A 23,294-nucleotide genomic window follows, 5' to 3' on the forward strand; every position below is an offset into this window, starting at 1 on the left:
TTCATTTGGACATTTTGTGACAAAGACCAGCACAAAGTAGCACATAACTAAATCTGAAGAAAAAGCATGCTGAAAACGGTGGTATGCTTATAAGCAGGGATAGGTTATAAATCAATAACACTGTTCTATCCATCATCTGAAAATGAAAAAGATATGGCGCAATTGCAAAGCCAGAAAAACTTGAGCATTCATTTGAAATGTTAGTTTGGTATAGGGGGGTATTAATCTGAGAAGCATCCAAGAGATTTATGGGAAATCTTGTGAAGCTGGTGTGGAGAATTGTCGGTTCTCCATGCTAAGTTCTTGATGTATGAGGATGAAGAAGAGTCAGTGAGTTGAATTCATGAATTCCATGTATTAATACCAAAATACAGCTGGTCCATTTCTCATGCTACCTTTAGGAGCAGGCAGGACAAAATGGCATCAAGCAACAGTTTGTAATTTCTTTTGTTAGCCTCTGCCTAAGCTACGCCCTAAAAGGGGCGTTCCCTAGTGTCTCATTTCCTTTAGCTTTAGCTTTGCAACTTGCTAAAAGAGATAGAAGAAAACACAGAATTATTTATTCTCAACACTGGAGAGACCCATAGCTCATGAATCTGTTGAGAACAGCAAACTGGTCTGGTCAGAGGAGACTACAATTAAACATTTTGTATGACAGGCAAGAGGCTACGGTGGAAAATGATACACATCTTCCTGAAAAGGCCACAGTGACAAATAGTGGTAGCATCATCCTGCAGGGATGCGTTTTTCAGCAGAGACGTGCAATCCTGAAGGAAAACTAGTTAGGGGCAGCAAAACACTTGATAATTAGGAGGAGATTCACCAGTTTTATCTCAGGAATGCTAAACGGACAGCCAGAACCCTGCATCCTCTAAGACGCATGTTTTAGCTCTCTCAATCTTTCTGCTACATCCAGCAGTTCCCTTACATACTGGTTAAACCCCGCCTTTTCAATTTTAATCGGCCAATCAAACTCCAGCTCTTATCACCGCTCTTTCTGTAAAAGAGCTGGGTTTAAGGTGGGCCTCCTCTTTAGCAGGTTTCCAAGATGGCTGCCACAGAAGACACACCCACAAGGTAACAAACATTTTGTAAATTACAAAAGGTTAATTTACACACTGTAAAACTAAAATCAGAGATAAACGCGTTGCTTCTTAGCAGTCATGTAAAGCTTTTCGAGATATAATCGAGTTTAACTTTTATTTAATATTGTTTAATAGTGTAAACCATGTATTATTTTGATAGCATATGTAGATAATTGATGGAAAGGTCTCTTATTTTGATGCCAGTTAACAGTTATGCACTATTTTGTATTGGTCTATAAAATCCAAGCAAAAATATGTTAAAGTATGCGGTTGTAATGTGATGACATGTGAAGAAGTCCAAGAGGAATGGTGTTTTCGTAGCACATTGTGATAAATGGCATGGGTTGCTCACAGTTTCCTGAAGAGATAATTAAGATATTAAGAATGAGATTATGAAGTTAGACATTTCTTCACCTGCAAATTCACACTTTATTGCTCAGAGAAGTGAGAAAAGAGTTTAGGTCTAACAAGTGATAATTAGGGCAAAAACAGCGATGTCATGGTTACCTATAAATATGAAACCCAACAAAAAGGAAAAAATAAAACTTCAACAAATGTATTAGGTATGTTAATGTGACATCTACTGAACTAGTTTTAAGTACAAAGTGTGTTTTTATTTGTTCCCCACATTTAGAGCGTTTTCTCCTAATGCAATCGCTTTCTGTGTCATACGGGTTTAAAATATAAAGACTATAAGCAATAATGAGTGCAGAAATGTTTATATGAAAAGACAGTGAGCTGTCCTTGTAGCTGCTAGCTGTCACTTTAATAACGAGCAATGGAAATAACCGGACAAACTGCAGGGCAGAGATGTGTAAATGTGAACGTGATCAGACATCTCTGGCAAAGTCAGGCCTTCATTTCCAATCTCCATATAAAACCTAGGATTGTCTCTAATCCCTATGGACTGCTGCTGCTTCAGAGCTGCAAAGAGAAACAGGACAAAATGCTGAGATACAAATAAAGATTTCAAGCATCTAACTCAAACATGTATAGGAGTTGGAAGCTGATGGGACATATTCTACAGAGGCTAATGTTCTAGTGAAGCAAGACAATTATCATGGCTGAAAAGCACACAAAGAAGGCAATTGGGAAACTGTGACAAAACTTGCACTTATGGCCCATCAGCTTATATTGGATCCTTTCCCCCCCCAGCAGAAGGATTCCTCCTCAGCCTCACTTGTCACATGGCTGTTAATGCATTTTGTCAGTGGGTATATGCGCGTTTTCGAGTGTCTGAGAGTATGCGGTGTGTTTATAGATATATAAATGCCCGTGTGTTTGATGGCTCGGGGATCTGGACCGTAAAAGCTGGACCTTTGAGTTGGTAGGCTACCCTGCAATGACCCTCAGTGCTCACACTACACTAATGGACTATGCATGTTTCTTTTCTCTCCTTTTCCTGTTGTGTCAAATCAAGTCGATGGAGACAGAGGAGAGGACTGCTAAAAGGAAAGAAAGGCATTGTGCTATGATGAGTTTTGTATACATGCAGCATACAGCGCAGATTAAGATCACAGTCAAGATTTGATCATCAGAAACATGTCTTCCTATGTGTTTCAGGTGATCAAAAACACATATGTGAAGACATACTAGTGCCATTTTGACACTTTGCAAGTTTCAACGTTTTTCTCTTTCATTTCGAAAAGTTCTTCCTGTCACAAGACCCCTGTTTACGTACGCCTAATTTTTGTTTGTGTGAAAGAAAATTGGTTATTTTGTACATCAAAGGAAACAGACTTTTTATTTGATCTTTGAAATTTAAGATTTGTTGACTGAAATGAGTTGAATAAAGTCTTCATAAGTCAAGGTTTTAAAGTTACAAACAGGGAATTTTGTTAGTTTCTGCTTTTTCTTTTTCAAATAATAAAGTTTGCTTTGCATATTTGGCACATAAGACAGAAAACGGATACAAAAACAAAATTTTAATTCACATGTGCACAATGTGTGTGTTGTGCACAAGTCCCTCCTGCAGCACTCCAACCAATTAAAATGCAAGCAATTGTTAGATTTTATTTATTTACAGAAGACAGAAAAAAATGTGACGGTGGTGAATAATTCTTTCACAATACTGCAATGTGCCAAAATCACCTGCCTTCAAGCGATTTCTTGCCTTGTCTTTTTGATCCACTGACCTCTGCAGAAATCTTTTGTGAAGGCTGACTCTGACAACATGGTGTGACTCATCTTGTCCGCTATATCTAAAGGCTGCTTTTTTTTGTCAGACTTGAAAAATCAAGGTCAGAAATAGATTGTCATCAAATGAAAATAAAGCAAACACACCTGTGAGTAGACACACACGCACAGGCACACACACACACACACACACACACACACACACACACACACGGTCATTGTCCTTGCTGAAGTCTCTCAAAAAAGCCCCTCATTCTCATTAGTCCGCTTGTTAATTCTAATCCCGCCATATATAATCAAGATTGACCTCAGTGCTTCGCACAGAATCAAGAACACGCCGATAAACAAACAGATGCACTTTGCATATAGATTCACGTTACCTAATTTAAAGACTGATTATTTAATGGCCTTTCATTATAACACTAATAGAAGGTCTGCTGAAAAGTAGACCACATCAAAACCAAGTGAGCATGTTTGGGTGCAAGTAACTGCGATGCTCATGTAATCCGATGTATAATGGATGAGCACAGTGTTGAATGGCACAAGCACAAATTGGTACAAATAAAGCAGATGCATTGCAGGAATCAGAAGTAAAAGCAGTAGTAGTAATCATAGACGCTGTTTTTGCTTTAGACCATCCTACTTTTAATTTCTCTGAAAAATAACTCTGAAACTGAAGAGACAAGCTCACCTCATAGTGAGCGGTGCGCTGGGACTCGGAGATGAGCTGAGCGTTGCAGATGTTGCAATAGCTCTCTGTGAATAAACCTCCATCCACGACGCCCGCAGACTTCATCTTCATCTGAACCTGCATAAACACACACACATATGGCCAACCGCAACGGAAATGAATATACAATATTAAAATGCACGACTGAATCAAGTATGAGGCAACATTGCAGTGTGTGTGGAAGCTGTTTAAGCATGAATATTTCTCAACTTAAAAACAGTTTTTCCTCAAAGTGACTAATTAATCACAAAAGTTTAGCTCCAAATGTGTTGATCCTCTCCATCAGATTATCTTCTAGTGGGTTATTTTGGCTGCAGCTTTAAAAACAAATAGCCAGAGGCTCAGGCTTTGGTTGTAGCATTTTGTTGAGCAATACATTTTATTTTTATTTTGTTGACTTTGTGTCAAACTTCTGTCAAATTCAGGACAGGAAAAAACTGAAAAAGAAAAAAAAATTCTGGGCACTCATATAAACTGAAATCATTTCAGCATAAAACAAATTTAAAGTATAAATTCAAGTAAAAAAAAAGCAATTCATCATTTAAACATATATTTTTTTAATATAGTATTGATATTTAAAGTGTTAAGTAGTTTGAATTGTTGTTTTTATGGTATTTTTTGCAATGTATGCAACAGGTCCCATTTATAAGAGAGACCTATATGTAACATGTCTCTCTTGTAAATGAAACGATGAGTTTCAAAAGACTTTTTCTGTAAAAATAGATTAGTTTTGCTCTGAGCAATAATAATTTATAAAGGAGAGCAAGCTTATTTTTATAGTCTCGTCTAAATCTCAGTCACATACTGAACTAATTTTATAGTAGCACAGCAATGTAATTTACATTGGCATGATTTGTGTTGTATTTGTGTAATGTTTAAGTTGTCGGTACTTAATTACCTTAATTACCTTAATTACCTTCCAAAGGATTCTAGCAATGTAACTCGATGAAATAAACTTGAATGTTTTGACTAACTCATTTCCATCTGAGGATAAGACTGCATAAAATTAAATAAATATAACTTCAGACATAACTTGTTTGTTTATACATATCCACACAAAAACTTTATGCTGCAATGGTTTGCTCTGTTGCCTCATTGATATGTCTCGGGTTTGAAATTTGTTCTTATACATATTGGTTTTCTCCGGTCCTCTAGTCTTGCAAATACTGATATAAGAGCATTTCTGGCATATTACTAAAATTTCTTTGTTTTATTTTTTTTAAAAAGGGTGAAAATGTAACCTTTTGTTTTAGTAAACACATTGATTTTGGTTTCATTTATATATTCATGACACTGAATGCCAGACTAATGGAAGTGTAGTGTTTGCATCAGGACTGTTTACTGATGATGTACTGCAAACAAACATCAGAAACTGAGCACACATTTTGCATTCCTGTATAAAAATCAAACCTTAGTAATCGTTGTGAAAAGGGATGCTCTCCTGCAGCAATCTGTATTACTGCAGCTCTGCAGAAGCTTCAGACTGAAGACAATCTGTTGTTTTATAGCACCCTGATAAGGAGGGTGCTTATGGTTGTCCATAATGTTCTTTATTTGATGAAGAAATATTTGCACAGTCATTTCCAGAGGTTCCAGAGCATCTGGCTTATTTGAAAATGTTTGCCCGTTACGATCAATGGTACAAATAACCCTAAGAGATGGTTTGAACTTCCTCCCCCTGTCCCTTATTTCAGGTCCTGCTTCAGTTCCATGGAACCTCTTTAATGTTAATCAGCTACTCCAAGTTGTAAAACACTTTGTTGATATTGTTATTATTTCAAGTGTAAAGAGACTGATTGGACTACAAAATAGACAAAATATTCTTGTTAAAATTTTGTTAGCGTTGGCGAACTCTTACTATTTCGTCATACCTTGTTGCAGAAATGTGATTAAGTTTAAACACACAGTTCCTAACCCCTTTGGTTGACTGAAACTACATTTACTGGCTACAAAGTATAAGAAATGTGAACTAGCTTACCAAATGACTCAAAGAGAAGAGCTAAGGCTTTGTTTGTGGCCAGCAGAGCCCTGTTTCTCATGTGGTGTGCCATCCCTGAATGTACCGGCAAAAATGCCTAAGTCAAAAAGATGAAATAGGCACACAGTGATTTTGGACTCTAACAAGAGTTCTGATTATCCAAGGACAATGGTAGTAAGGCAGGATGATGCATGAGTGATAGGAGAGTAAAATTAGGCAGATATCTCAATTTGGCCAAAAAATTACTTGGGCAATTATGCCGACAGTATGTTAGCCGTAGTTTGAGCATTTCCTGGATTTATTAAAAACGTCAACTAAACAAAAGATCATCAGTTATCATTTAACTCTTGTGAGCTACATTCTCTCACGTAAACTGAACTAAGATCAGCAAATTTCTTTAGAGAAAAGTTTCTAAAATGTCCTAAAGGCTCAAATATGAGGGAAACACTTAACAAATAAAACGATGAAGACCTGAGCTAGCCGCTGGGAAACATTACTGTGGGGCCTTAATAAGTGGGCAGATGTGTTTTTCTTTAGTTTTTATCCTGGGTAATGTTATAAGGAAGGGTTTAGTGGTGCACTCTGGGGTCTTGTGTTCAATTTTCCATTTTCTTCATTATGTGTCCCCTTGAGGCACTGCTCTGACTGGACTGGGGTGAGTAATGAGTCTTTAGGGAATGATTCAGAAACATCAGCTATCAAACAGCATGGGGTTCATTCGACAGGGAAGCCACAGCAGAGGCTTTACAAGGGTAAAGTGTTTAGGAGCTCAAAATACACAGAAGCTAAGTTTTCAGAAGGTCAGTTTTCACTGCGATATATTCTTCTGAATAACAAATCTCAATTTTTGTGATGAGCTCAGATTTGTGACTTTAAGTCTTCTGCATCACAAGTCTGGTGTGTAATTTATGTGAACTGATGTATTTGCTTGTTCATGAGCACGCACTCACTGCTTAAAATTGCAGTTGTTATTATCCATCTGCTCTTTTCTGTTTAGCCCACCTTAGACCTTTCAATTACCACCAGACACAGTGTCTGTTCATTATTTTTCATTATCCGTTTAAACTTCACAGTGCCAAACTTCAGTGCCATGTTTATACAACAGAATAAACTAAGGAAATGCATTTGATCTAGCGCAGGACACCATCACCTCCGCATGTTGCTCTGACATGCCTGTGAGGTACATTTTTCATATCTGAAAAGACATAGATGAGGAGCTGGAAACATGTTTCATCCTCAGAAAATGTCACATTATTACCTCCACGTTGAAGTGCCCTATGAGGCATTAAAGAAGAGATTATATTCAGAACTGACACACTAAATTTGCCTCAGACTATGCCACGCGCCTAAATGTTGCAGCGATAAAAAGACCTTGCAATGCCCGTGGACGTCAGCCAGACTGAGGCGACTCTATCTTTTAATCTTCAGGCTAATTAAAAGTGAGTGTGATGCAAGACATATCTATATCTTTTATAATATCTCTATTACCTTTGATTATTGGACACAAGATGGGAGATGTAGACTAATTAATAGAGCCAATCTGTTGGGGAGATTAATGGAATGCCAGGCCCAACGAAGCGAAAAGATAGAAAGATAGAGAGTGGGGAACATAATGAAGAAGATAAAAGGAAAGAGGGTGCAGAGGAATGGGGGAGGGAAAACCCAGTGCATGTGTGTGTGTGTTACATGGATTTATTTTAACCTAATTTAAACTACGTGTAGCAATAATTTTAGAACAATAAATAATTAAAGTTGAATCAACAGGAGGAGGCCAGTTTAGTTTAGTTCATTTCACTCTGGAGGTTTTTAGTAGCAATGTAATCGTTCCCGAAGCAGTCTCTTTCAAAAATAGCCATTTTACATCGGCGTGTGCAAAATCTGTTGCTCGGTCGTAATTTAAAGAGAAGGTCCATATAAAATCTGAGTAATAAAAAGGTTGTCTTACAGTTGGTCTCAGCAGTTTCTGTTAAAGATGGAAATAAAAAAGTAATAAATCCAGAAATCCTTACACCAGGAAATATACTTTAAAGAAAAAATAATAATGCAAGTCTGTATCAACTTGCTCTGGTCCAAGAACAAGTCATGGTACCTTCTATTTTGTAGTTTGAGGAACAAATAACTCCTGACTCATGCAGAAAAATAAAGAAAATTCACAGGAATATCACCTATGCTCATAAAAGACTTTTGGTGCAACACTATATGATTGTATTTATTGTCATCAGGGCTGTTGCAGTATCTCAATGAGCCAGATCTTACAAAATTGGATGGTGGTGTTTATTGTCATATGAGTAACTCCAGTGGCTGTCAGCATGTGACCTTCTCTGGTGAAATCTAAGCCAGTGGTTCTGAAACCTGGCACTTGATGGCATGTTGAGAAGGTAATCCACTCATTTGAATCTGGTGTGCTGGAGCCATCAAAGATAGAAGAGAGTGGATTCTGAGAAACAGGATTGAGAACCACTGCTCTAAGCAATTATCATGAGCCCTGGATATAGAGGTGAATTATTTAAGCTTCATGCTGTACTCAAGACTATTACTTAGGAAGGAGTTCTTGAGATGTTGACCTGTTGTTAACAACCTCTGAACAATCTGTGTTAGGACATTTCAGCTGATTATGTGGTGTAAAGAACACATGTAGAGTTCAGAAAGAATAAGCACCGCTTCATGTGAGCTATTCAAACCTGGACTACAATATTTGAAACCCATGGTTTGTTCAAGTTCAAGCTTGTTTGTTTTCATTTCAAATAATACAGAAACTGAATGTTGGCTTCACACAGACTTTCCTGCTTTTACACCCCACAGCTAAGTGGTAATGCTGCAGATGCCCATTGTCTTCCAATCTACAAAGGTCATCTTAATTTCTCATGTTAGAACAACTGTTTGATTTACCAATAGGTTGTAAACCAATCCCCCATTTGGGAAAAGGAGGGATTTTGTGCCACAATAAACATGCTGGAAATCCTGTAAAATGAGAAGTTTTGGATTTTACAGACACTGCTGTGTTATTTTTTCCCTCTGCAGAGATCTTTCATGAAAGAATCACTGACTGTAAGGCAGTTAATTTGGGATTAGCACTCTGGTTTTGGTACCAGTTCATAATCCGGCAATCAGCTTGGGGCTGAAATCTGTCCTTGGACCAGCCTATCTAATCTTGGACTACCCTTTGAAAATATCTGGTCATGGACCAGCCCCTTATTTTTACTACTGCCGTAATGTCATCAGTAAGGGAGATTTTCTGACTGGACTGGGGACTGGGTATGTGAAGATGTAAATATTCAGGATGCTAATTAGCTGTTTTTACTGAGGTAATTATATGCAAGACAAATGTATTGCATTTGAGGTTACTGGATTCTCCTTACCCGAGCATCAAGTAAGGATGCTCAGGCTTTACCTACTGGAATTCCAACATCAGGAAAGCTGTTGCCTTTTCCAGCTCGGTTTTGAAATTATTGATCCAAATTATTTGACTTTATTAGTTTACTTTTAAAAATGTATGTATGTTTTGTAACCTTAAAGAAGAATGATTAAAACTCTCATTCTAAGACATTGCTTAACTTCTCAGGATGAATATATTTCTACAACCCAAAAGAAACACAGATGATGACATCGGGGTAACATAGACAATCAAATCTTGAATAATTCTTCTCAGGTTTTCTAAAATGTAGTCTTGAATTATCTTTATTATTCACAAAATAAATGTGCACATTAAAATATTAACATTGCTACAGTAGAAGTCATTTCTTCTCTGCAAATGGCCTGTACTTGTACAGCGCTTTATATAGTACACAGGATCCCCGAAGCGCCTCACACTACAAAGAAGAAGAAAAAAATAATAATATTGAAATAGCAACTTTTTGGATGTATACTGACGAGCAACACTGAATTAGCAGGGGGAAACCAGTTGCCTTTGTTAAACTTACATTGTTAGTGTTTTTTTACTGAAAATCTAGCCTTCTGGACACACTGTAAATGATTTATGTGTAAGAAGGAAAGAACATAGTTTGAAACTCATTATAAATAACGTTGTAGGGCGATGTGATTATCATGCAGCCAAAAACACTCCAAAATCATACTCTGTTATATAAATATTTTTTGTAATAGTTATGTCTATCTACAATGAAATCTGTGTTACATCAACTGTGCCATGATCAGGGGTGGACTATCAGTGAAAATAACAAAACCAAACCTATGAGAACATACAATTTTGGGTATGGTAAGAATGCGGTAGTTAACAGTATTGTTTAAAACAACAAGCTCTCTGTTTTTGTTTTCTGTTTATAGTGCAAATGGGCTTAGATGAGAGTTTCTGAATCTGAAAGTGTATTTTAGACAGCCTGAAGTGCTTGCCTGAGGCCATCAGCTCCTAAAGGTGGTGCAGTTGAAGTAAAAATGAAGTAGCTTTTCTCTTCGGGGAGGGTTGTTGCTTTCCTCCTGCTCTTCTGAAACAATTTGCAACATAGAAAGATGTGTGTGCTTAGGGCTTTCAACTCTAATGCAGTCAGAGGCTAGACTCAGGCACTCCAAGAAAGAGTTTTCAGTCACTCTCATGCTGCACATTTTCTCAATGCAGTAAAAAATAAACATATCCAAACTGGTAATTTAGTGCTGGGGACGAACAAAAGTTACTCAGCACCAAAGGTCTACAACCTGTACAATCCAACAAGCCAAACAGCAAAGTCCAACATGATGACCCTTCCAGTCCACTAGTTGTTCTATCTTGGTCTTTCTTTTTGTTTAGATTTTTTTTTTTTGCAGGAAGAAAAGTGGAAGGCTTGTCAGCCTGATTGAGCCACACCTGAACTGCCATTAACAGGCTTCCTTCTAACCTAAAAGCAAGCCAGTTATTTCTGGATTGCTTTTAGTTTCATTGCTATCCTGGTTGGAGCAGCTGGTGCTGCTTGTTGTTCACACATCCCTGCGTGCGGTCTTGATGACCTCCACAAAAATAAATGTTTTTGTAAAAGTAGAGTATTTTTGCATTTAGAAACTATCATGATTATTGTTTTCTCACATGTGTAACGCCACATTTCCACACAATAGGATATATAAAGAAGTATAAGTGAACAGCAAATTATATGTAAAAGGTTATAATTTACTACATTTCTAAACTTAAAAAAAGTTTAAAAGCAAAATTTCTATTGTTTTTACAATGTTTTAAAAATATATTCAGTGTTGTTTCCATGTTAATTTACAATCAACAACAATCCTTAAAAATGCATTTTCCATTATTCGTTCAATTTCATATATTTTAATGTCATATCTCCATTAACTTCTTTTCAATTTACAAACACCATTTTTTTTACATTAATAATCTGTTGATTTCAAAGCAAGTTTTAAGATTTTATCATTTCAATTCAACCTTTCAATTTTTCCCACAAAAGTACACCTTAATATCATCTGGAAAAATAATATGTTTGAATAAATTAGTGACATTGCAAATATATTCAATATAAAGTAGAAACAATTGTGAACCAATCAGAGCACTGGAGTATCCCACAAACAACCCTTCTGAATTGTGACACCTTCTTGTTAATTTCCGCCCTTAGGTGGAGTTAGAATATGACACCTTTCTCATCCCGTATCTCTCCTGTTTTCCCAATAATATGCTGTAATCTATAGTGCACTAAAAGTAAGAAGACAAGTTGTGGGCATCTGGTGGCTTGATGATGGACAGGACATCAAACTGATGGTCAGAACACAACATGTTTCTGAGAAAAATTGAAACAAGAAGCAAGGGATATAATTACAAACATATTTTCACAGTATAAGTAAAAGCAAGGAGATGTATTGTTAATATGTGGAAAAGGCAAAGCTCAAATTAAACCAGGGAAATGGATTGTGTCTTACCAAGCACATAAAAGCCTAAAGCATCTAAAGACAGTATAAAATACAGATTCTCTTTTAAGACAGAATCAAGTATTAAACATAGATGTGAACTATACACTCTCCACGAAATCACAGCCTCGAGCCTACCGGTCATTAAATATCTCATGCTGAACTCGATGAAGCTTTTTGTTGTTTTAAATAAACTCAAGCACTAAGCCCAGCTTAGAATTTATATGAAACTAGATGCTCTTGCGCTAAATGAGAGTCCTACTGTACGTATATAAAGCAGTAAGCCATTTCATCTCAGCTGGGAATTTCAGTGGCACCATTCCAGCTGATAATATTCTCTTAGTTCTTTTATGACCCCCAAGAACAACTTTTTAATAGACAGAAAACAAAACGTGTCTGTGTGATGAAAAATACTAGTGGAAATTTTTGCCCCACTTTTTAGAGGAAGAGATGCAGAGATAATAATGGAAAAGGACAAGTGAACACCAGCTGGTTGCACAAGCTCGCGTTGAGCTCTCCCCTTCTTGCCTCCATTTCGTTTCTGCTCCATTAGGAAGAAAACTCCTACGAACTGGACTTTGTGTTCTTCTCTTTCACTTTTTTTCCATCGCACTTCCATCTATCTGACTTGAAACGAATTACTCTCCTGATTTGACATTCGAATTATGCATAGCGATAATGAAATACTGACACCATCCTGTGAGCCAGTGACCTGTCTAATGAGTCACAAGCGGGAATAACAAGAGGTGGGGTTAATAATACGGAACCGTATCCAGGAAGAGCACTGTGAGGTGTCTCTTTGAAGTTCCAGATTACATTTTCCCTGTTTCACTCTTGGAAATGTATTCCTTCTGAATGCTGCCTTCCCTTCATCTGACATCCTACTAAGAATCTGCAGCACCCTCCACAGTATCTGGCAACCCTATGTAGCAAAGATGTGCAAAAAGAAAATATTTTTAAATAAATTAAGCTAAAAATTATAGCAGTGATAGTTGGTAAATGTTTAAAAAAATTCAGCCTTAAATTTGACCACATTTATTTCGTTTGGGAGAGAAAAGAAAATCTCATAAAAGTAACTGTCAGGATCTTGGGTTTGAGTTTTGATCACTTGTTCTAGCTAGTTTAATTATGTTTATTTGTTTCTTGTGTTTAAATATTCTTTATTATAGTTAGTTATTTTCCTAGTTGCCCTGTTTACTCTCCCTGGCCCCATGGTGGCATTCTTTTTCTCTCTCCTTGGTCTGCCTTCTGCTCTCTCCCTTTTAACCCTGCACTTATTCCTTGCTGGATCCTCCTGTTATACCCTGCTGTCTTTTCACTTGGCTTCTGTTTGGTTTTTTTTGCTCTGACTCTCTGTGTTTCCAGTGTTTTTGTAAGTTTGTATTTGTTTCATCTTTATGAAATAATCTCCATCTGGATCCAACTCCATCTCAACACAATCATGACATTTACATTTTGAATTTTATTTTTTAACAAAATCACTGATGCGACTGCTACAGAAATCCTGCTTCGTATATGTTAAGCTATTTGATTTGATTTGATTTATAGCTATGTGTTCTGAATCATTATCCAGAAAAAATGGGCAATGACCAATTTTCATCTAAAGGTTATCAGATATGCATTTAAAACAAGGTCTGAATAGCCTTTGGTAAATAAACAAGCCCACAAATCCTCCACCGTACTTTAAAATTGGCATGATAAAATTTTACCCCTTTCTTTGTTTTATCCTGTCGTCCCCCAGGAGAGTTTGCTCACTAAACTAAAACATATTGCATGTAATATATACATAAAAGTATAAGGGAGCCTGAACAATTGTGGAACTGGGGAAGGTTTACCCTTTGTGTGCTCTCTTAAATCAAGTTGCTTTTCAATTTTCGAACTCAAGTGGGCCAAAAACTTTCCACGCTTTAAAGATTTTGAACATAGCCTGATCATAAGTTGTACGATTTTTGACAATGTAAATACTCCTAAATGTAGAATGGAGAACTCTATATTGTTTTGACACAAACATACATCCTTTCCTGAACGGATTAGTAGCAGCCATTGTTTATGTGACATCAGCCCAGTTTGTCATTGGCATGTTGATACGTATGAGGAGGATACATTCCAGCAAACCACTGCAAGTCCTGCTGTTGTAGGTGATCACATTTGGCCATCCATTATCTACCTTAATTTCAGTTTTTTTCTAAGCTCTCTCCTGTATCTGTGTGCTCATATTCAGTCTCTTACAGATTCAACTTCTTAATACTGACAATCCAAATTATTGACATATGGTCACTATGCTTCTCATCAGCTTCTATGCCTTTTTCCCTCCTGATCCACTTCTTCTCTTTTTCACTTGGTAAAATGTTTCCATTAGGCCAGAGATAATTCATAAGAAATAAAGTAGGCAATACTTATTTACTCTTGGGGGGGAAGAGCATCACTTCTCACCACATTATTATGCACATTACAACTCAGACCATTCACTTGTACAAGTTAGATAATGGTGTTTTGAACTTGATGAAAAGTATTTATTTTCTCTTGCTGAACATCATTACCCTTAGCTTTGCAGCGTAAAAATCTTAAGATTTTATTTGTTCATGCATAGTAGCCGACGAGTTGAAAATCTTTTTTTTTTTTTACTTTGCTGAGAATCAAAAATCTGGACATGTGCAGAAATGCAAAGAGGATAAACCACCATGTGCAGCCCTTAACTACATATTGTTTTTTTTTAATGTAATGTCTTCCCTTATTTTACATGAAAATTGAAATCAAGAGAGCACTCTGGCAGTTTTATGTGTGAAAATCTCTCTTTGTGCATCATTAGCTGGTAATGTTATCTATAAAAGATCAATGGCTTCAGGCCACAATATTTACTTAAAAGATTAAAGACTATTATTCCAAGAAGAAAAAAAAGTTGCTTCTATGAGTTTAACTGAGCACATCTCCAACCCAGTGTGTCTATCAGTAAGAGACTTCTAGGCAAACTGAGTTAATGGTGGGAGACAAAAGGCAACCCAAAGTTTTAATGAGGGGGGTTTATGTTACTGTAACATATGGAGGATGCTATGCTGGATAGCAAAAGAACTGTGGGGGTCTGTCTGTTCCATTAGCAACTAATTGCATTGTTTTTATACAAGCTATTTTTTCCCCAAATGTTTCTATCCTGTTTTCTGTGACTTCACAAGCCGTATTTAACAGTATTTTTTTTTCTTTATTTATTTAAAGAATTAAAATACTAATAGAGCATTTGAACTCAAGAACCAGAATCGCCAAAATGTAAAACTAATTTGATAATAAAATATCAGGAAAGTCTCAAAACAAGTTTTTGAGTTATACATTTATTTAGTGGAAACAAAACTGCTCTTTCTTGACACTGGAGATCAGCTTCACAGGGCATATAGAGAAAGAGCTCATATGGAAAAAAATCTACAACCCCCCCCCCCTAAATGTGGACTTAAACAATCTCAAATCATACTTGATGCCAGCTTTACAACAGTATGCATAATAATGCATACTGCTTCATGTATGTAATGCAGTCAGATCAGGTAAGTGAGACACTGCCCCGAGTCACATTTAAGTGCCAAAAATAAAAATACTTCAGACTTGAGTTTGACTCCTGGTCTAAGTCTTAACAGTTTTCATGTCATGTAATGAAGAGTAAAAGGCAGCTAGTATGTGAGCTACAGAGTGCAGCTGCTGTGCAAGTTCTGATGTGAAAATATAAAAGATATCATAATTAATTGTGATAATTCACGCCGGAGGAACAAACGGCACAGGTTTGGATTCTTAACCTGCAGCAATAGAGGGCTGTAGGTCCATAAGGTGCTGTGGATTTGATAAAATTACGTTAGAAACAACTCTGATTTCAGGTCCATATTGTTAGACAGCTGTACTTCAGGTCAGTTACATTGTTTTGTTGATTAAATTAATCTCAACTTGTTTTTTCATCATTTTATTACGATTTTCCGATTTATAATTCTGGCTCTCAAAGAAAAATATATAACAATTAGATTCAAAGAACATTTCTAAACAAGCTTCAACATGTTTGCGTGTTTCTGTTTTCCCTGGTAAACCTTTATAGATCCAATCCTGAGTGTCAGTCTGATTACCTAGATGAAAATCTGCCCACTTAAATAATAAATGTATGAATAAAAATACATTTCTTGACTTGAATAACTATCATATTCTTTCTAAAGGCTGTGATAGTCAGAAAGACAGAAATCAAACTAGGCCTTTCATAATTTGTGCAAAAAAAAATTTATGCTGAAGATTCTATCAGAGTTCAGAACGTAGCTGTCTAGTTTATATAAGCAGTGCATCAATCATGGTGCACAACAATAAGATTATTTGTTTACATGCAGTAAAAAATTGAATATAACAAACGTTTATTACATTTACAATTGAGGACAGATTACCGTCTGCATTCTGAACACAGAAGGCATCTAGCATTCAGACGCTCTTTTTTTCAGGAAGATTGCAGAATACCTTTTTCTGAAGTTCAGAGTGAAGTATAAGTGACTGGCCATGAGAAGATCAGGCATAAATCTCCCCTGAGGCATTCTGAGCTCTTTACAGATTCTGAAAGTGTGAATTCTAAGCTTTTTAATGTCAAACACAAAGAAAAAAGGAAGAAAAAAAAAAGATTAGGTAATTTCAGTGTTGGCACAGTGGAAGCAAGATCAGGGAGAAAACGGTCCACAAAGTTTGAAAACAGTGGGTTTGTCAGCAACTGTTGGTGGTTGCAGTTTGTCTCACAGTAAGATTTGTGGACAAAGATTTGCTCGTTTGCGTACTTTATGTCACTAAGTAACCACTCACCATCACGCAACAATGATTCCAACACAACTATACCATAATGTTGGCTCATGAAGCAAGAATGCCTCACCAAATGTCTCAGGTAATGCCATGAGCCTCACTATCTTCACCTTAATAACCTCATTTTGTTTGTTGGAAGTTTGCTCTACTTTCGTTACATTTCTGCGTGGCAGAGCAATCTTGTCTTGGCTTCATGTCAGATGTCCCCAAACCTGATCAGCTACCTGGAGGTGTTAACAAAGGCTACTCATTTACATTTCTTTGCAATAACCCCACCTCCCAGAGTTGACTGTCAACGAGCAGTGGGACTTGCGGCTCTTTTGAAGGGAACTGCATCCTCAGGATCCATTCACTTTAATTCATGCACACATTCACATGCTGATGGCGGTGAGCTACTGCATCGGGCCCTCTGATCACCACTGGTGGGTAAGCCGGGCGAAGTCTCTTGCCGAAGGACACAACTGTGATAGACAGAGCGCGGGTTCAAACTGGCAACCCGCCACCTTGATCAGCGCATTATGTCCTTCTAGAGGAGTTAATGCGCTGATTACTTCCTCTACATGACGCAGTGTTTCTGATTTTTAAAAGAAATATTCAAATTTAGCCTCGGAACAAAGAACAATTTTTCCGTTTCACTTCTGTTCATTCTAAATTAGCTCGGTTGAAGAATATTTGTTTTCTCACTTGCAGATATTGGCTCAGCCATCTGAGGTTGTGAACAAACTAACAGCATTGAGCAATATAGACACTTTGTCTCTGTACACAAGACTCAATGTTGCAACAACAAAAACAGAGGACTTGCAGTAAGCAATGACTTTTAAAGTTCAATATTGTTGTTAATGCATTCTCCTAACCCCAAACAAAACTCATCTATAATCAATATCACACTGTGTTGCAAAGTGCAGTGCATATCATTCTACTAGATTAGACTAATATTGATAAAAATGCAAACAGACTTTTCAGGAGGTACTCAACACAACCAACAAAGGATCAGTTTGACCTTATAATAAATGCTGAAAACACAAATTAGAAGTGCGCAATAAATCAAGTGTATAATTACAACACCAGAGCCACTGAGGTGACACAAATAATAAGTTTTAATAACATTCCTCCTTCATGCCGCTGTCCTCACTCTCTTTGTTTATGGTGCTGAAGTGCTGCCACCAGCTAAAGACCAATATGACATTTTCTCCTCTTCACATTTACAAAAAGGAGATGTATAAGCTGCTTGTTCTTCACTACAAAAGACTCGACTGACAAATCAAATGCTAAACAATAAACTCCATACTCAAGTCTGATAGTGTGACTATAAAGGAGCAATATAAATAGATGCAGTACAATGCAGCTCAAAGACAATTACGGTATATATTTTGTTTCTCAGGGGATATGTGCACAACAAAAATGGTTTCATCGGTGTCATTTATGGCATCTGCTTTTAGATGCATTAAATGTATTTTTACAATAGAAAAAAAAGAGAATAAAACAATATTAGCAATATTCCCACTTTTACTAAATGGATCATGAGAGCTACAAATAGCAACTACATAATTCTTTAAGTTCGTGTATAAATGCATGTTTCTGCTGCTGTCAAAAACAGATGAGAGTTTTGACAATGGAAAATTGGTGGATTTTTATTGATAACTGGGTTTACTGCAACTATACGAGGTCTTCCTGAAGGAGAATTCTTTTTTTGACATCTCACTGCAGGTAGGATCCTGCAGTAAAGACAAGTGAAGCCGTGTCAAAATATGCTTGAGCTTTTTTATCTGCACGCTGAGCAGGCCTTATACTGACTGCAAAGTTGCATACCATCTTTTGTCGATGGTATACAATGCATCACTACACCGTAAAGCTTGATCCAGATAAGAAAGAAATCATTGTTGTTGGTCCCCAACATGTGAGATTAGTGCAAAACTAGTATCAATGGGATTAAAGATCACAGAAGAAGCAAGAAAACTTGCTGTTGTTTTGGGCATAGATGTAATTGTTAACAACTGCATAAGTCCTGTCCTCTTACCAGAATATAGAATGTCCTAACAAAACAGAAAAATTGGACCATGCTTTAAATTTTAGTAGGATGGATTATTGTGATGGTGCCTTTACAGGTATTTACAGCTGCTTTACAATTCGGAGTTACAAGTGAAATATGAACCACGTCGACCCCTCAGGTCTTCAGAGACCGGCTTACTCTGTTCCCAGGAGCAGAACGAAACGAGATGAAGCGGTATTTCCTTTCTATGTGCCTCCATTCTGGAACAAACTCTGAAAACCTGGGATGTTTGCTCCTTTAAATCAGGTTTAAAGCATCGTTTATGGAAGCTTTTGATAAAAGAGTCAATAATGAATGATTTTAAAATGTTTTTTGTTGGGGTTTTTTTTAATGTGTTTTTGCCATTTTAATGTGTTCAGCAGAGATTCTCTAAAGCACATTGAATTGCCTTCTGTGTGCCTTTTACATAAATAAACTTGCTATGCCTTGCAGGCAAACACACGGTCCAAAAATTGGCACAAAAACAGATCTACACAGGTGTGATCCAAACAGGGCATGACCTTGTAAAACAGCCTACACAAACAGTCTGCGTAAAGTTTCTATCCATCCCTGTTTAACTACATCTTTAATAGATGTCATTGGGTGGTATAAATGTCTATGACAAAGTAATGCACAACTATGAAGACAAGGTGAAAGAAATAATGACAAGTATGTTACTTTTCTCTTAAGTAATCTGAAATATCACTTTCTTTCCCTTACTGCCTCACATCTGGCAACATGGCAGTTTCAAAAGACAGCAATGGAGCAAAGATAATTAATTTCTAAAGACCTCTTTTTACTTTGCCTGGATATAAAATATCCAACTAGTTGTTAGTCTAACATTGACTTGACATGACAACCATGGCATGACATGTTAAAAATGAATGTGTTTCTTCTGCATTGTTTCTCAAAAAGATGATTTTGCCCCCAAAAAACTATAATTAACTATTAATATGAAGGAAAGTGTGATATTTGAGGGAAACATTTTGCACAAAAAGCCCTTTAAATAAGGTCTACTGATGTTTCTCTAGGAACACTCTGATATCTTGATATCATGATGGTTACAAATTAGTTATCATGCAGCTATTAATGAAAGTATACTATCAAAGGTCAAATGGCTGACACACTGATATATGAGATTAGATCTCTCTGTCTTTCTCGCTTTCTTTTTCACACACACATACAAGGGAACACACATGAAGATGCACCCATGCAAAGACAACAGTGTCAGCAGAAAGGTCACAGCACACCATGAATGAAAAATATATATCTAAGAATGAGGCGATACGCTGCCTGTTGCTATGGAACATTCCTACAAAAAGAACACAAACAAAGACACACACTCACTCGCAATCCACTGTCAACCTTAAAGAAACAAACCCATGTCCACGGACAGAAACACCAGTGCTCAATGAACTGCCATCCTGTTAAAGAAGTGAAGATGGTTCAACAACTCTTCAAGAGTGCTCCTCCTTCAGTTATTTTTTTTGGACTCCAGTTTTGTTCGGTGTCAGTTTTCTTGTACTTTTAAAAGCACTAACATCTGAGGACTAAGTAGGGCTGGGCAATAAGTTAATAACAACATACATCGTGATACACACGTAATCAATATAAGAAAATACGTACAATATTTTCAATAATTCCCCTGATCTCTGATAAAAAACTGCATAGTATTTTGGGTGATGCAGGCAGAGGAAAGAAAACTTCAACTAACAAGAATGCACAACGACCAGCTAAGCAGGGTATGTGGCCTCAACTAACTCACTCATTGGTTACCTAGCAACAACCTGATGAATAACTCCCGCACAATCTTGCATTAACTTTTGCAGACATCCAGTATGATGCTAAATGGATATTAGTCCTGAGTGGCAGATGTCAGGGTTAGATTTGTATTAAAACAAATCCATTTTACATTACATAATATTAGAAATTTATGAATGAACAAATGCAAAAGCAAGGTTAGGAATATCACCTAACTACCACATCTTTTTAGTCTATTAATCACGTTCTTTATTGACAAAAAAAAAATCATTTCCTAATGTTACACTTCACTGTCAGTGTGTGACATTAAATATGATGTGTGCTGATCAGCAATCACATTAAGATAACTAATACGTGTGGTGAACAACAGATTATATTGTCATCACAGATGGTGGAATGTTTTTGGCAATAGCAAACATTATGCCTTCAAAGTTGATGTGTGAGAAGCAGGAACAGTTAGGTCTACTGATGTTTCTCTAGGAACACTCTGATATCTTGTTCCTAGAGAACAAGATATCAGTGGAGTATCGACTGAATTGGAATATCAGTCGATATTCCAATTTGACTGAACTGGAATATCTATTGAGTTAGAGGGCATCTCAAAAACAACACCTCAAGTGGGCTGTGCCCAAGTAGTGGTCAGAATTGATCAAAAATGGTCTAAGGAGGGGACAGAAGAGAACAATGCCGGTCCGTGTGGCCCAAACCATCAAATGAAACAATAGTTTAAACTGCTGAAGAAGTTGATCTTTACAGAAAGGTGTAACAATGCACAGCCAGGGTCCCCATAATGGTTATAATGTTATGCCTGTTCACTGTGTAACGGAACATCCTCATTGACAAAAATGCAAAGTTATTCTTTCTTTCTACATTGACTTAAAAGTGGATGACTTTTAGAGTTTAACTGCCTCACCATCTATGCTGATCATCTAAAAGTGATCCATCTCATCCATTCATTCTCTTATATTGCACTTTATTTTGGGCTTTTATCCTAATTACTCAAATTTAATACTTTGATGAGAGATCAACCCATCTAAGACCTTAAATTGAACTATTTAATAGGCATCGTTTAGTATAATAATATTGCCAGCCCGGACGAGCTGGCAATATAAAGCTATAGTTGCAGGCAAACAGTTCTGGCACTAAAGTGCCATGTGTTCATTTTATATCTATTCAGGGATATAACACCCTTAAAATGAGCCATCATCATTGCATGTTGCTAAAACCTACATATGAAACATGCAGAATTACCCGCTTCAAATGTATTAAATATACTAACAGCTCAAAGTTTCCAAGGTCTTTCTGTAAAGTGATGCCACAAAACTTTTTTTTTTGTGTTTGTGTGTGGCTTTTCTACAAGAAATACGTGAAAAGTCAAATACAAAAGCTAGTCAATAATTCATCTGTTGTTGGTGGTCAGTATTTCCCAGTATTGGGCAGCGCGGTCCATCACTCACCTTGCGCAGAGGCAGAGACGTCTCTCCTCGGAACCGACAACCATCCGCCAGCTGTCCTGTCTGTATTCCTGTATCGCACCTGTTCCTTAAAATCCGTCAGAACTCAGGGGGACTCCGCTTCATCCGGATAAACATTTCTATCGTATATCACGCTTCAAACCGCGTCGTGCCTTCTGAGAAAATAATAATAATAAAAATAATAATAATAATAAAAATAACAAACTCCTTTTCCCGCTGCTTTACGTCGTGATGCGCTTGTCCCCCCCCTCCACCCCGGCGACTTATGTGGTCCGCGGTACCGCGCAGGAGATAAGAGGAGCACCGAGCTCTGTTGATATCATCCACTTAACTCGGACCGTAAAGCCACAGCGGAAATCAGACGGAGAGTAGTTCTCTCCCGGCGTGAGGGGAGAGGAGGAGGTGGAGGACGAGCTGAAAGTGTGAGGGGAAGCGGCAGCCTTCACCGGGATGAATGAAAGACACAAAGCGCTCTCGGCTTACACGGCGTGTGCGACATAGAGTCCACGCTCAATGCTCGATTTGTTCAGTGAGCGAATGTGAGCTCCGGTCCACGGAGCGGGTCTCCGCTTGGTTCACCCACGTCAATAACAGCTCATATGAACAGAAAGGAAAAAAATCGCCTAACATTCCCAGCGATAACCTGACACCGAGGTAGAATTTTGCGTTTCTAGTGTTTGTCACGGACTCCCGCTGTTACTTTCCCGTATTTCCTAAACCTTGGCTATTGTGGCAAAGCAGACGCTAAAGTGCAGCAGGTGTAGGCGATAGCAACACATCTTGGTGACACTTTGTCAGGGTTTGGGTAAGGTAAGGGGCTCATTTGCGCGCCATTCACGCACACAAGACTGAAGTTGCACACACGGAGACAAAATCAAAGGAAAAGGGAAAGATAATTACATTTAGAATAATATAGCCTATGCATTACTAAATAATTCTAAGTAACACAAATAAATAGGCACGACATGATACAAATGAACAGTCTGGTTTTCAGATTTTGGATTTTTCATATTTTCTCAAATTCAGGGGTAATTCTGGTACCTGAAATGGTGAGTAACCAGGTTTCTGATAAGTTTAGGAGTCCAGATGGTTCATGCTTCAACAACTCTGAGAAAAATATTTAGATCTCAGACCATTGTGAGCTTCAGAGCACTGGGTTTTTAAAAAAAAAACAGTTCTGAGCTTCAGAGTGGTTGGAATATAATCACACATTTATCTAATGACAGAAAGGGACTCTGGTCATGTGCTGGTATCGAAATAAAAGGTTGTTTTATCAGTATATCTATGGTTTGGTGTCTTGACATAAAAGACACAATCTGAGCTAGGGGTACAGCTTAACTTTGTAAATATTATATAAAGGTTTCTTGACATTATTAGATTTGCCAAATGCCACAAAGTTGTCCATGTTTGATAAGAAATATCTGAACCAACTTAGCACCGTACCTGACAATCCAGCCAATGTTTG

At 37.3% G+C, this 23,294-nt stretch overlaps 1 protein-coding gene across 1 annotated transcript in view; it reads right to left on the reverse strand.

Annotated features, from left to right (window-relative positions):
• Window positions 1-22,603, reverse strand: part of LOC103476895 (zinc finger matrin-type protein 4) — a 68,136-nt gene extending 45,533 nt beyond the window's left edge. The window contains exons 1-2 of the mRNA XM_008429624.2: window positions 21,812-22,603; window positions 3,913-4,029 (exon numbers count right to left, since the gene is read on the reverse strand). Of these exons, the coding sequence (XP_008427846.1) occupies window positions 3,913-4,023 (111 nt within the window). The 5' untranslated portion in view covers window positions 4,024-4,029; window positions 21,812-22,603. The remainder of the gene's footprint in view (window positions 1-3,912; window positions 4,030-21,811) is intronic.
• Window positions 22,604-23,294: the final 691 nt, after the last annotated feature.

Source organism: Poecilia reticulata, linkage group LG15 (genome assembly GCF_000633615.1).
Source record: "Poecilia reticulata strain Guanapo linkage group LG15, Guppy_female_1.0+MT, whole genome shotgun sequence".
Lineage (NCBI taxonomy): Eukaryota > Metazoa > Chordata > Actinopteri > Cyprinodontiformes > Poeciliidae > Poecilia > Poecilia reticulata.